The sequence below is a fragment of the Dipodomys spectabilis genome, unplaced genomic scaffold, assembly GCF_019054845.1.
Source record: "Dipodomys spectabilis isolate Male_0828 unplaced genomic scaffold, ASM1905484v1 ptg000108l, whole genome shotgun sequence".
NCBI lineage: Eukaryota > Metazoa > Chordata > Mammalia > Rodentia > Heteromyidae > Dipodomys > Dipodomys spectabilis.
Window position 1 is genome coordinate 20,454,055 of NW_024870785.1, and position 15,612 is coordinate 20,469,666.

The 15,612-nt window shown below is 48.6% G+C and overlaps 1 protein-coding gene across 1 annotated transcript; it reads left to right on the forward strand.

The window, feature by feature from the left end:
* The first annotated feature begins 14,548 nt into the window (after nucleotides 1–14,548).
* LOC122114499 (ubiquitin-conjugating enzyme E2 D3-like) lies at nucleotides 14,549–15,221 on the forward strand. Its single transcript, XM_042687704.1, has one exon. The coding sequence runs from the start codon at nucleotides 14,719–14,721 to the stop codon at nucleotides 15,160–15,162; it is 444 nt and encodes a 147-aa protein (XP_042543638.1). The 5' UTR covers nucleotides 14,549–14,718; the 3' UTR covers nucleotides 15,163–15,221.
* The last annotated feature ends 391 nt before the right edge of the window (nucleotides 15,222–15,612 follow it).

Consider the following 15,612-nt stretch of genomic DNA (forward strand, 5'->3'; position numbering starts at 1 on the left):
CCACGTTTCTTGGGCTCCTGTGACTTGCTCACCAGCTGTGTGTCTTTGGGTAGACTAACTTCTCTGATCTGCAGTTGCACTCAAACCTGAGAGGCCATCTTAGGTCTCCTCAGGGAGTTGTGAGTAGGACCCTTGTTGCTTTCCAGAGTACCTCCTTCCATTGCTCAGTGTCTGGCATCGAAGAGGTACTTACAAATGCCAGATGCAGCTGCAGCATTTTCTAGAAGTTTCTTCCCATTGGAAGCCCTGAAAACCTGTTCATCCCCACCCATCCTGCCAGGAGCAGATGGTGTCTTTAGACATGGGGTCTCTCTCCCCTGTTGGTCCTAGCTTCCACACAGATACCTCTCACCTCCTCCCCATACTCCCCCCCCCACCTTGGGCCTTGAAGGGTCTGGAACCAGTCAAGACCCTGGGACATCCTCTCCCCTTTCCTCAAAGGTAGGTGCAAGGAGGTTTGGGGGAAAGTAAGAAAAATGTTGTCCAAGAGGGTGCGGCTTGATCCCTTGAGCTTCAGATTTCAGAGACCAGAGATGAATCTGACGTCTGTGTGACATTTACTCTGTGTCCCCAGTGGCAGGACACTGGAGCCACTGATGACTTTGAACCCATGTTCAACAGCAAAACATATGGTTCCAATGATCCTCCCTCCCCCAACAGGAGCCTAGGAAAATAGCAGCAGTCCCGTCATTCCTAAGGGGTGTGTCCTCTCTGCCTTCCAATGAGACACAGTCAAACGGCAGTCCTTGTGTGGAGGAACATCAGCTTATTGTCATCACCGCCTTCCAAGTGAGGGGATTTGAGATGGTAAGCAACTGGTCTAAGGCCACACAGCAAGTGAGCCACAGGGTGGGGCAGCTTGGCCCCACTTCAGAGCTTGCTGACTAGTCTTTCCACAGCTCCACATTCAGGGACCAGGACAGTAGGCCTTCTGCCCTCCCAATTAGTGAAGATAGTCATGCTCAGATCAGAGGGCTCAGGATCCCCACTCAGTAGATTGCCTCAGTCCTATGCAATAAGGCCATCCATGTGGCCTGTCCTGGGGCCCCAGAGTCTACGGGGTGGGGGTGGGAGATAGTCACGCTCAGATCAGAGGGCTCAGGATCCCCACTCAGTAGATTGCCTCAGTCCTATGCAATAAGGCCATCCATGTGGCCTGTCCTGGGGCCCCAGAGTCTACGGGGTGGGGGTGGGGGTAGCATCTTAACAACCCACAGGCCAGGATCACAAAACCCAGGCTGGCACCCAGGGCAGAGGCCTTCAGGGCACATAAGGGGCTAGGGTCATGGTGCAGAGGGCAGGGCAAGTGTCCCATGGAGACTATGGTGCCAAGACTCAAATTGTCAAGGGGTGCCAGTGCTTAGCTCGGAGGGTGTCAGCACAGTGAAAGTGGTCTCCCAGATAGCAGCCAGGCGGGGCACATTCCCCTCCCACGCAGAGCCTGCCTGCCACCCCGTCCCCCTCACTACTGTCCCCAAACTCTCACAGGTGTGTTCTCCTTGGAAAACATCTTCGCAGGCCTTCTCTTTTCACTGGCCTGAATTTGCTCTTCCTTCTCCATCGCTATGGCTACTCACCCACCAGAGTCCCAATTTCCGTCAGCTGCCCAAGGCCCAAACGTGGATTTGTTTCCCAGGTGAGAAATGGAAGAAGGTGTGTATGTGAGTTCCATGGCCTGAGGGAAAACGCAATGTCCCTTCAAATCACCACCTGCCCTGTCTCCCCAAGGGCCCCAGTACACCCCTCTGATCCCAATGACCGACACCCCTAAAACCAAGCACCAAAGTCTGATGGCTCATACCTATAATCCCGGCTCCTCAGGAGGCTGATAACTGAGGATCACAATTCAAAGCCAGCCAGGGCAGGAAAGTATGTGAGGTTCTTATCTCCAATTGATCGCGCACACAGACACACACAGACACGCACACACACACACACACACACACAGAGCGTGAAAAAGGAAGGGGGACTGGGAAGCGCTAGGCCTCCCTCCCTGACTTCCCACCACCCCCTTTTACCCTAAGGACAGAAACAGGGGACAGAGGGGCCTGGAGCTCCTGGAGCCCCGCTTGCTCATTAGCAGGCAGATTGAGCTGTCTACAAATCTTCCTTGTACTGTCTGCACATAAGACCTTCTGAAAGTTATTTTTTTAATTTAAGTTTACTTTTTAATTTTTTTAATTCATGTGAAAGACACTGGCAACACCCAGGCAATGTTCTTGGCACTGGAAATTCAACAGTGAACACAGTACAAGGTCTTTGTGGTAATGAACTTCGCTGAAGCTGGGGAGACAGACAATAAGTAAATATGTTCATCCAGAAGTGATAAAGACAAAGATGAAGAGACAGACACTGGTAGTTCATGCCTGTAACTCGAGCTACTCAGGAAGCTGAGATGTCTGAGCATCACAGTACAAAGCCAGCCTACACAGGAAAGTCCATGAGACTCTAATTTCCCATTAAGCAGCAAAAATCCAGAAGTTAGAGGTATGGCTCAAATGGCAGAGCACCAGCTTTAAGCAGATTAAAAAAAAGGGGACAGTGTCCAGGCTGAGTTTACACACACACACACACACACACACACAGCCTTGAGAGTGTATGAGATGATGTAGACCCTTAAATGTCATGCCACAAGCTCTCCATTTTCTCTCTCCAGTCCACCCTGTCCTGAGCTAGCTGCTCATGTCCACCTCCTCCTGTCCAAGGAGTCAGAAAGCCACAGGTGATCGGGTCACTGCTTCCTCTGCTGGGGCCATGGTTTCTTCCTTAGACTCAGAGAGCTGGCAAGGACCCAAGTGGCCATCTGGTGTCCTCTTCAGGGTCTGTGGATGAGGAAACTGAGTCCCGAGAGAGGAAGTGACTTGCTGAAGGTCATGGTCGGGCGGGGCTCAGCGGCAGGGCTCTGTGTGTGGTCCCTGCTGTCACAGATGGCTTTCTGAAAAGCAGGGATCAGTGCTCAACTCACATAGGAATCTGCCCTGAGCGTACCACCATTAGAGTCCTCCAGCAGCTCAGGGCCAAGTCCCAGTGCCTTCAAAGAGCAGAGACTCCTTGCAACCTTCTAGGCCTCCTGGGGCCACACATATCCAGCCCCCTGGACATCCCTGGTCTCTGCTAAGACCTCCAGATCTCTACTCAGACCACTATCTCTGAGCCCTGTGTCCCTCACCTCCTCACTTCTGCGCATACTCCTGTCTCTGTGGCAACACCTTAGCCCTTTCTTTAGCATTCTATTCTTTTTTTTTTTTTTTTTTGGTCAGTGTAGGGCTTGAACTCAGGGCCTGAGCGCTGCCCCTGAGCTCTTTTGCTCAAGGCTAGTGCTCTACGACTTGAGCCACAGTGCCACTTCCAGTTTCCAAGTGGTTAATTGGAGATAAGAATCTCCAATTACTGCTGGGGCTGGCTTCAAACTGCGATAATCACATCTCAGCCTCCTGAGTGTCTAGGATTACAGACATGAGCCACTAGCACCTGCGGCTGCTGCTGCTTCTTCTCCTTCTCCTTCTTCTTCTTTTCTTCAAGGTTTCTGTATCTCCAGGGCATGGAGTATGGGACAAAGTACGGGACAACTATGGGGTCAAATCACAGGTGGGTGGTGTTAGGGTGAAGCTGATAAACACAATGTCTGAATGCCCCAGCCTGATCCCCCACAGGGGGCTTCAAAAGCAACAGTTCTAAGATCAGAGAGGCCTGGCCTCGAGTTCTTAGCTCTAAGCCTCGCAACTCCTTGCCTGAAAATGACTAATCACAGCTATTAAGAAAATAGGCCAGTTCTGGAGCTCAGTAAGGCTCACACAATGCTGGAAGGAGTTGTATTACTTATGATCAGCCCTCTTTCCTTTGGGGACCCAAAAGCTCTAGGGTGGACAGGAAGGGAACCTGCGAAGCCCACCACAAGAGGAAAAGCAGACAGCAAGGGGCCACCAGGCTGCATGTACAGAGGGTGGCTCACAGGGCACCAGCTTCCCACAACTGACCAGCAAAGCTGCAACAGTCAAGGTCTGGAGAGGGCGTCTGAGAGAAGGGCCACTGTGACATCTAGAAAGTAATGGCTACTTCCAAAGGGTCCAACCACCTGCTCCGTCTTCTCCACGGCTCTGCCCTCTGCCTTCGCCTCTCAGCCCCATCTTGCTCTCTGTCCTTATTGTATTCTCAGCCTCTGGCCACCTGGGAGGCCCATGGTTTAAAAGGGAAATGTGTAAAAGTGTAGGAAAGCAAACTTTACATTTTAACTAAAAAATTAAAATGAGACCTATTATGTGCCATAAAAGTAACGTGTGGAAAGGTAACAGGGAAATCTCTCTCACCTCATATAACTAATGTGAGCTAATATTAGAGCAGTCACGGTTTATTAGACCGAGACGTGTTTTCTGTGAGCATTCAGGAAATAGATTATCCAGGGAAAGATAACTGGCTTATTATGCCACAATTCAGATACAAATATTGTTAGGTCATGCACAAGTCTGGGTTTTTCGTACATACCTTTCTAACATCATTTACAAAATAGGGGAGCTCACTGAATTTCTGCACTTTTTTTGGCATTTGGTTTTTGAGGGGTTACATGTGTGTGCATGTGTGTGTGCTTGCATGCATGTGCACTTGCACACATCAATCCTGGGCTTAAACTCAGGACCTGGGCTCTGTCCTTGAACTCTTTTGTTCCACACTAGCACTCTACCACTTGAGCCATAGCTCTACTTCAACTTGTTTTAGTGGTTAATTGGAGATAAGAATGTAACAACTTTCTTGCTCAGGCTGGCTTCAAACCTAAATCCTCAGATCTCAACCTCTTGAGTAGCTAGGATTGCAGGTGTGGACCACTAGCGCCCTTGTTACACATGAGGTTTTTGGGGTTTTTTTTGTTTTGTTTTGTTTAGTTTTTTGTCGGTCATGGGGCTTGAACTCTGAGTCTGAATGCTGTCCCTCAGCTCTTCAGCTCAAGGCTAGCACTCTACCACGTGAGCCACTGCACCACTTCTGGTTTTCTGAGTGGTTTATTGGAGATAAGAGTCTCACGGACTTTCCTGTCCAGGCTGGCTTTGAACCGTGATCCTCAGATCTCAGCCTCCTGAGTAGATAGGATTACAGGTGTGAGCCACCGGCACCTGGCTACACATTTTTTTAACTTATTTATTCTATTCATTAAATTATAAACTTCCATGTCACTAAGTCACACAACATAAGAAGGAAAAGAGGAAGGGAAGAGAAGAGAGGGAAGGGGAGGGGGAAAGGAAGGGTGGTAGGGGAGGAGAGGATTGGGAGAAGAAAGAGAAAGAAAAAAAGAAGGAGAAAGGAAAAATAGCCAGGCACCGGTGGCTTACACCTGTCATCCTAGCTACTCAAGAGGCTGAGACCTGAAGGTTGCAGCTCAAAGCCAGCCCGGGTAGGAAAGTCTGTGAGACTCTTTTTTTTTTTTTTAATTTTAATTTTAATTTATTTGTGAACATACTGTACAGAGGGGTTACAATTACATGGGCAAGATAATGCGTACATTTCTTACCAAGCATTGCAGCCTCCTCCTTTGTTTACCCTTCACCTCCCTTCCCAGCCTCCCCCCACCCCCCCTCACCCCCCGTGAGACTCTTATCTCCAATAAACCACTAGAAAACCAGAAGTGGCGCTGTGGCTCAAGTGGTAGAGCGCTAGCCCTGAGTTGAAGAGCTGAAGGACAGCGCCCAGGCCCAGAGTTCAAGCCCCATGACTGAAAAAAAAGATATTTAAAAGGAAAAATAGAAGGATAAATGAAAGGGTAAAAGAAGAGAAGGTAGAGAGGAGAGAAGAGAGGAGGGGAAGGGAAGGGAGGAAAGGGTATCGACCATACCATTGAAAGGGCTGGCAAGGCAAAGTCATAGTGAAATAGCACTACAAACAAGACTGGAAGAAGTGGGGAGCTTGCAGTAAGCAGAGCACAAATTTAAAAAGCAACATGGAAGCTGGGCATCGGTGGCTCACACCTGTAATCCTAGCTATTCAGGAGGGTGAGATCTGAGGATGGTAGTTCAAATCTAGTGGGGGCAGGAAAGTCTGTGAGACTCTTATCTCTAATTAACCACCAATAAAAGCCAGAAGTAGGGCTGTGGCTCAAATGGTAGAGAGCTAGCCTTGAGTACCAAAGTTCAGGGACAGCTCCCAGGCCCTGAGTTCAAGCCCCAGGACTGTCACACACACACACACACACACACACACACACACACACACACACACACACACAAATATCCTCTGAGCTCATGCAAGGCTCTGGGTTCCAGCTCAGCCACTTAATAACTATATGTCTTTGGCTAATTAGTGCTTTGTTTGTAATTCCATTCTTTTATTTGTGAGATAGGACAAATGAAATAGAGCCTACTTTATTGGCCTTGTATGAGACTTCATGTGAGGATACATATTAAAGCACGCAGACATCTTCGCACAATGTAACTCCTGATCAAAGTCAGACATTATTTTATCTATGGTTTTTTTTTTTCTCCTGGCTGGATTCTAAGATGAATTTATCTTGAGGGGCCTTATACAAAGAGCTCTGTGTACTCTAAGGAAAGTATACTCAATAAAGGTGATGCTAGTCATTGTAGCATTCTTAGTATGGCTATGTTGCACATTTTCTGGAACGAAACCAAGCAAAGAAATGGCTCAACAGCACAACCAATGGTCAGGGCCAGACCTGGGGCTTCCTGGCTGCTGGACATGTGCCAAACTGGATTTGCCATAAACCAGGGAAGAGAGAGTTGGGCACCCTCTTGCTGCCCTCTCCTCCTGTTCAGTTCACTCGCAGCCTGGCTCTCTGCCTGAGCCATTTCCTGTTTCCTGAACATCTTTCATCGGCATATTCATGATGTATCTCCTACGTCCATTGCCCGTAATACCATTGTTTCCCAAAATCCTCCCAGTAAACTCCTACATGCCCTCAAAACTCACTTCAAGGTCAACCTTGAAATGGGTGTTCCTAACTCCTCACAGTGATCCTAACTCTCCCAGCTCAGCCTTCGCTTCTGTGAACGTGCCAGTCGTAATGGTGGAGAAGGTGGTGATGGTGAGGAAATATAACGCACCCCAGCTCCTACACGCTCACATACACATGCACACACATACATACATAGACACACGCACACAGAACTCTTCCAGTGAGCATCTCTACTGTATAGAAGTGGCTCAGGACCTACTTGCCTGTGTCATTTGAGCTGGCAGGATGTTAGGAAAGGGACAAGAAGGCTCTGTGTCTTTACAGACAGCAGGTTTAGAGAAGGCGGAGAAAGAGGAGGAGAAAAAGGGAAAGGAGAAGGAGAATGAGGAGGAATAAAAAGAAGAGAAGGAAGAGGGAGGAGCACGAGGAGGAAGAGGAAGAGGAGGAGGAGGAGGAGGAGAGGGAGGAAGAGGAAGAGCTAGCTACTCAAGCAGCTGAGATTTGAGAACTGTGGTTCAAAGCCAGCCCAAAAGTCTTATTTCCAATTAACCACCAAAAAGCCAGAAGTGGAGCTATGGCTCAAGTGATAGAGCGCTAGCCTTGAGTAGAAAAAGCTCAGAAACAGCTTCTAGGCCCTGAGTTCAAGCCCCAGAACTGGTACCCAAAAAAAGGAAAGGGAAGGGAAGGGAAGGGGAGGGGAGGGGAGGGGAGGGGAGCAGAGGAGAGGAGAGGAGAGGAGAGGAGAGGAGAGGAGAGGAAAGGGTTAGCCCGGAAGTCTCCTCCTTCATAGCTTACACATTCTTTCCCTAGGCAACACTAGGCCCATGTAGTAAAGGCAGCAAATGATTAGCCCCTACCCTCTTTCCCTGAGAGAACACCCCTTTGGGAGAGCTATGACCATATAAAATAGCGATATCCCCCAGATCCTAGAGTTTATAAAAAGTTACCTGAGACAATGGCCCACACTTCTCACTTCCTCTCACCTGGTGAGAAGGGGTCTTGCTGGTCCCCTTACTGGCAATAAACCTTTCATTTGTTCTTCCTACCTGGATGTCTGTGTGGTTTTCTGGCAGAGTCTAACAGAAAGAAAGAAGGGGGGGAGAGAAAGAGAGGAAGGAAGGAAGGAAGGAAGGAAGGAAGGAAGGAAGGAAGGAAGGAAGGAAGGAAGGAAGGAAGGAAGGAAGGAAGGGAGGGAGGGAGGGAGGGAGGGAGGGAGGGAGGGAGGGAGGGAGGGAGGGAGGGAGGGAGGAGAGAAGAAGAGGAAAGGGAGGAAGAGGAGAAGGAAGAAGAGGAGGAAGAAGAAGGAGGGGGGAAGGAAGAAAGGGAGGAAGAGAAAGAGAGAGGGAGGGAGGTGTGGGGACTCAGAAGAGCTGAGGGCCATACTGGAATCTAACTCCCTGCCCATCTCCCACCCCTTGTGGGGCTCCAGGTATACTTACTGGTCCAGTCCCACAGCACTTTCCTCAAAGTTCCTCTTCCCCAATCCTGTCTTTCCCCTATCCCTGCCTTTAGCCCAGAGCCTGACACACAGTAGGCCTGCACCGGATGCTGGCTGATTTGAAAGGAGCTGAACTGAGGTCTAGGTGGTCTGGGGACAGAGGCCACACAGGATGCACAGGTGGGCATTCCGAGGGAGGTACAGTTGCACATGGCAGGCCTGGAGAGCCACTGTGTTGGGGGATGGCCTTGCACAAATGTTGTGTAGGCTTTCTTTGTGCTAGTAAATGTCATTTTGCAAGCGTTTCCTAGTTTCGTGCTCCTGCCAGCTTGGGGGTGGGGGTGGGGGGTTATGCAACCAGAACCTAGCCATGAGTCACCTTCCGCAGCGCTGCCAAACTGTCCACACTCACCAGCGCTGCGCTCCCCGCACCCCAGCTGCTGGGGGTGGTTTTGTTCCATTTTTATGGCTTGGCCTCTCTCTCTCTCTCTCTCTCTCTCTCTCTCTCTCTCTGTCTCTGTCTCAATTATTTTTTTATTTTTCCTCATTCTATTTCTCTTTGTCTTTTAAAAATTTTTTTTCTTTTTCATTGAGATGGTCCAGAGAGAACTAAAGACTTTCAGAGAACTCTAGCCTGCCCTCCTCCCCACAAACCTCACGGCAGGGACCTCCCTGCCCCCAGGGATGCTGTAGAGGGAGCTGATGCCCACTAGGAGTACTGGGTGGTCACCCCAGAGTAGACCGAGGTTCTCTTCCACTGTGCCAGCTACTGCCATACCCCCACCCCATGTCTACTGCCAAGCTTGCTGGGGAATAAAGCAGAATTGGGCTTCTGCACCCCCAAATGGTGGTGGTGCCCTTCATGTCCTCACACAGGCCTGCTTTCTGGGTTTGCTGAGGCCGGGTGGTTTATTTCCAGATGGACACAGAGGCTTTGAACCAGACCAGCTCTGGAATAAGCTGAACCACCTCAGCCCATAGCTGAGGAAGTATCTCAAGAGCACTAGCCAGGCTCTGGCCTGCTGCCCTGCTGGCCTCCCTGCCTCCAAACTGAAGGACCTGTGGATGGAGCATAGTCAGAGCCCATAAGTCAAAAAGTGAGGGCTAAATTGCCCAGAGTCCTAGCTACTCAGGGGGTTGAAATGTCAGGTTGGTGGTTCAAAGTCAGGGCAGGAAAGTCTGTGAGACTCTTATCTCAAAAAAATAAATAAATTTAAAAAATTATACACACACACACACACACACAAAATAGCTGGAAGTGGAGCTGTAGCTCAAATGGCAGAGTGCTAGCATTGAGCAAAGAAGCTCAAGGACAGTGCCTAAGCCTTGAGTTCAAGCTCCAGGACCTGCACAACACACACAGGCACAGACAGACAGACAGACAGACAGACAGACAGACAGACAGACAGACACACACACACACACACACACACACACACACACACACACACACACACAGCCCAGCCTCTGGATCCCACCTTCTACCCCCAGCTGATGGCTCTTCAAAGAATCAGATCTCCAGAACCTCAAGTCCCCTAAGAATCCAGGCCTCAACTCCCCCTAAGAATCAAAGCATCTACAGGTATTTGGGTCTACTGTGTGTCCCGCTGTGCCAGGCCCTGGGCAGGATGCTGATAAGTGAAATTCACAGACCCTGACCTTGGGGAAATTAGGGTCTATTTAAGGAATAAAATTGAAGCTGATCTATAAATCTACAGGAAATACAAGATCATCTAAATTGGACTTAATCCTTTGGAATGAAAACGCTGTGGGTACCCTTTAGTCTCGCTGAGCAAGTCAGGCCCTTGGGGTGTGGAGACTACAGCAGGCATCTGTGCTGGTTTCCCTGACATCAGAAAGATTGAGCTGGGGTCATGTGAGGTGTAGAGGGAGAAAGTGCACAGAAAAGCAGGGGCTAGGTACAGTGATAGGGAGGAGGGAAGCGAGAGGTGGGATCAGGACCTTGTGGTGAACAAGGTTAAGTGGGCAGGAGCCAAATACAGCAGGTAGAGAAGAGAGGAAAAGGCCAGGGTGTACCTTGAGAGGCCTTGCTGTGGTGGGGGAAGAGGAAAAACAGGGTCTCACTTTCCAATTCCTATCATCGTGACCATCAGAGGAACTGGAAGATAGAGAAACCGCAAATTATTTCTTTCCACAGGAGTGCCGCTTCCAGAGACTGCTTCCTCCAGTAGTTCATTCCACTTCCTCTGCTGCCACACCCACAAGTCTTCTGGCTCTTCTGATTGGAGGCCAACGTCTCACCTGGTTGGGCCATCGAATGCAGCAATGAATGAAAGAGCCCTGGAATTCTCAAGTGTGTGTGTGTGTGTGTGTGTGTGTGTGTGTGTGTGTGTGTGTGTCAAGGAGGAGGGGGGATTCAAACCTAGTGTTCTCTGTTCTCTAACCAGGCATGTCATGATCAAGATCTATTCCTGAGCATCTCCAGCTTTCTTAGCTTTCTAGGATTCCCAGAATCCCTATCAGCGCAGAGGCAAGATCTGGGATGTGGGGCCGAGTTTGAATGCAGAGTATCTTCAACAAGCCCAGTGTTTTTCTAGTTTCTCTAAGGTATTGTTCTCTACCCTGAGCTATATTGTGTGCTCTGGGCTTTTAAAATGATATCCTAAGCCAGGGGCTGTTGGTGGCTGAGATGTAAGGATTATAGTTCAAAGCCAACCCATCTGAGAAAGTCAGTGAGATTCTTTCTCTCCAATAAACCAGAAAAAAAAAAAAAAGAAAGCCAGAAGTAGAGTTGTGGCTCAAGTGGTAGAGAGCTAGCTTTGAGCTAAAAAGCTCAGGGACAGCACCTGGGCCTGAGTTCAAGGCCCAGGACTGGCACAAAAATAAATAAACAAACAGATTTATAATGCTATCCTAGATTGCTCACCTTCATGTGATGCTAATGCTTAAGGGAGACCACTGGTTTTAACTCATGGCCCAGCATACAGAACAACAGCCTGACCCTGTCTCTCTACCATGCTCATAACTGTATGCATGGGCACACATGCACTTGACAGTCAAAGAGACTGAAGCCTAGAACAGGAGACCTTGTGTCCAAGGTCATTCAGCAAGTGCACAAACCAAAATCTCCCTCCAGTGTGCCCCCTACCCCAAACTGTCTCATTTACAGAGGTCTCATGGATTTCACATTTGATTTTGGCAAGTGAAATTGGAAATGGGTAATAGGGTTTTATTAACTAGGATCTGATGCTGTATTTGTTTTTGTACCAGTACTGAGGCTTGAACTCAGGGCCTGGACACTGTTCTTTAGCTTTTTCACTCAGGCTAGAGCTTTGCCATTTGAGCCACAGTTCCACTTCCAGTTTTTTGGTGGTTAATTGGAGATAAGAGCCTCACAGATTTTCCTTCTTAGGCTGGCTTCGAATCACTAGCCTCAAATCTCAGCCTCCTGAGCATTTGAGATTACAGGTGTGAGCCACCTACAACAGGCTGGAATTCTAGGGCTTTAAAGACAATACTACTATCTCTTCTGCTTGAATTCATCTTCCCTCCTGATGCTAATGACTTAAAGCTGCCTTTCAATTGTACATGGCCCTTGATCATTGTGTCTCCCTAAACTTTATTTCCAGCACTTTGGAACCTGACACAAGTGGCATCTAGTACTTTGGCAGAGGCAAGCAAGTTAAAATGAGGTTCATTAGGGGATCGTTCACATCCAATGTGGCCAGGGCTTTTACAGGAGGGATCACTGGGACAGAGATGCACAGAAGATGATACCCTTAGCCAGGGGCTGGTGGTGGCTCATGCCTGTAATCTTAGCTACTCAGGAGGCTGAGATATAAGGATGTGATAGATACAAACCAAGGCCAGAAGCCTGGGACAGCTCCTCTCTCACAGTCTCAAATGGAGATTCTTCTGCCTTCCAGGACAAGAAACAATACATTTCTGTTGGTTACACAGGCTGCTCTAGGACACGTAACCATCTCGAAAGCTTGTGTACTGGTAAAGGTGGTCCGCCCCAGGCACCTGTGGCTCATACCTGTAATCCTAGCTATTCAGGAGGCTGAGATCTGAGGATCATGATTCAAAGCCAGCCCAGGCAAAAAAAATCTATGAGACTCATCTCCAATCAACTGCCAAAAAACCAGAAGTAAAGGTATGACTGAGGTAGTAGAGAGCCAGCCTGGAGCAAAAAAAGCCAACTGAGAGAGTGAAATCCTGAAGCCCTGAGTTCAAGCCCCAGTACCAGCAAAAAAAAAGAATAAAAATAAAATAAAAAGACTCGGGCTAGGAATGTGGCTTAGTGGTAGAGTGCTTGTCTAACATGCAGGAAGCCCTGGGTTCCATTCCTCAGTACCATATAAACAGAAAAAGCCAGAAGCAGAGCTGTGGCTCAAGTGGTAGATTGTTAGCCTTGAGCTAAAGAGGCTCAGGGACAGTGCCCAGGTCCTGAGTTCAAGCCTGGGGACTGGCCAAAAAATTAAAATAAAAATAAAAGGACAGCCTGGTCAGTCCCTGTAGTGGTAAAGTGAGGGTCCCTGGAGCTGGACTCTGGCCTCATGTTATAAATGGGGAAACTGAGTCCCAGTAAGGCTCAAGTCATTTTGGTGAGTCAGGTGAGGAAGCAGGTAGAATTAAAAAGCAAATGAGCTTCCCTGTGGGTTTCCTCTTGAGATGGACAGGCTGCTGACCTGGGTCATGGGAAGGAGGGGAAAGAGACCCAGGCCTCTGGTGCCTGAAATCCTGCACTGCTACGGGCAGCCCTCCTTCTGCCCCTCTGCAGGTTCCCCGGGCTCCCCCCTTTTCCCCCCCAGGGCTGACATCATCTGGCTGGAAATTCCTCTGCCTCCTCATCAAGGCTTGGAGAACAAAAGCTCCCTCCTCAGGAAAGGAAAAAAAAAAAAAAAAACTTCCTGCTCAGCCCCTAACAAGAGATTCTCTGGTTTCAACCACACAGATGGTGAGGTCATGGATTGGTGGCAGCCAGGGCTCCCAGGGGTACCACAATGCAGCCAGAGGAAAACCGGAGCTCTTTCCCTTCTCTCTGGGCTGCCAGGAGGCCCCCCTGTAAACCTGGGAAAGGCAAGGCCTTCTCAAAACCCTTTCCTTCCTGCTTCAGTCATACCCTCTTACTAGTTGGGAAACTGAGTCCAGACAATCAAAGTCAGTGCCTCAATAATACATTAGTAAGTGTGGAAGTTAAAGACACTCAGTTCAAGTCCCAATACCAGCATACACACACACACACACACACACACACACACACCACACACACACACACACACACACACACACACACACACACGAGTTGTAAGTTAATGAGAGTCAGGGTGGGACTACCTGAACCCAGTCCTTGATCCTCTTCCTCCAGTTCTCATAAGAACCTGAGCTCCTGGTTCTTTTGTTGCTAAGTTGTCAACAAAGACCTGTGTGACAAGGAAATAGGAAACTGCAAAAACTCCCTTTTCCAGTCTCGCATCCAACCCCCATCTCATTCATTCATTCCTTCGTTGACTCATTCATTCATTCTGCACATCAGGCACCAAAACATGTGGGAGACACCTAGCCTGAGCACCTTCTATGCTCAACTAACTTGTATAAATCAACTCAGCAAGGTGACTGTGAAAATATACATGAGTTTCTGGATGCACAGAAGACACTATTATTAATTGGGCTGGGCCCTCTTCAATCCAGCACCAGCTGTCCACATGGCACCACAGTACAGGACTTCATTTATGTTTGTGGAGCCTACATTTTTTGTGGGGGATTGGAGGAGAAAGCTGTGGACCCATCCTGCATCCATGTGGGTGAATCCCTGAGGCCATATTGTACTGTATGGTCCTACCACCTGGTCACAGACGATTGGATGGTAAGTGGACATGTGACCCAGGATGAGCCAATCAGATTCCCTTTCCTGATAAGTCCTGTAACCATCATCAGCATCAGGGCTGGAGAGAATCAGAGTCAGGGAGAGACAGAAAAAAAGCACTTGTAGGTCCAGCACCAGTGGCTCCTACCTGTAATCCTAGCTATTCAGGAGGCTGGATGCTGAGGACGGCGGTTCAAAGCTAGCCTGGAGAAGCAAAGTCCATGAGACTCCTGTCTCTAATTAATCATCAAAAAAGCCTGAAGTGGAGCTTTGGCTCAAGTGCTAGAGTGCCGGGCTTGAATGAAAAAACTAAGGGACAGCAGTGTCCAGTCTCTCAGATCAAGCTCCACTAATGACACAAAATAAAAACAATAAGAGCTGGCCACGAGGTTCTCGTGAGATTCGCCTCGACACCAAGCGCCTGTGTCTGGCAGCACCGGTGTGAGACAAAGATACAGTCCTTCCCCAGCCACCCGGATAATCAAGAGTTTTGGCCGGACCCTTTGAGCACACAACGAGATAGAATGAGGAGCCAAGCGAAAAGCACAGACTATGGCGTTAAAAGGGATTAATAAGGAACTTGGTGATTTGGCCCGTGATCCTCCAGCACAGTGCTCTGCAGGTCCAGTTGGGGATGACTTGTTTCACTGGCAAGCCACAATGATGGGACCTAATGACAGCCCATCTCAAGGCGGTGTATTCTTTTTGACAATTCATTTTCCTACAGACTACCCCTTCAAACCACCCAAGGTTGCATTTACAACAAGAATTTACCATCCAAATATGAACAGTAATGGCAGCATTTGTCTTGATATTCTAAGGTCACAGTGGTCTCCTGCTTTAACTATTTCTAAAGTTCTTTTATCCATTTGTCCACTGCTAGGTAATCCGAACCCAGATGACCCCCTAGTGCCAGAGATTGCACGGATCTATAAAACAGACAGAGATAAGCACAACAGAATATCTCGGGAATGGACTCAGAAGTATGCCATGTGATGCTACCTTAAAGTCAGAATAACCTGCATTATAGCTGGAATAAACTTTAAATTACTGTTCCTTTTTTGATTTCTTATCCGGCTGCTCCCCTATCAGACCTCATCTTTTTTTTTTTAATTTTATTTTTTGTTTACCTCCCTCCATTCATTCACATGCTCATCTGAGAAGACTTTTTTTTTTTTTTTTTTGGTAGTGGGGCTTGAGCTCTGGGCCTGAGCGCTTTCCCTCAGCTCTTCAGCTCAAGGCGATCACTCTACCACTTGAGCTACAACGCCACTTCCGGTTTTCTGGTGGTTTACTGGAGATAAGAGTTTCACAGACTTTCTTGCCTGGGCTGGCTTTGAGCTGTGATCCTCAGATCTCAGCCTCCTGAGTAGCTAGGTTTACAGGCGTGAGCCACCACCGCCTGGCACATCATCTGAGAAGACTTAAGTTCTTCCAGCTTTCGAC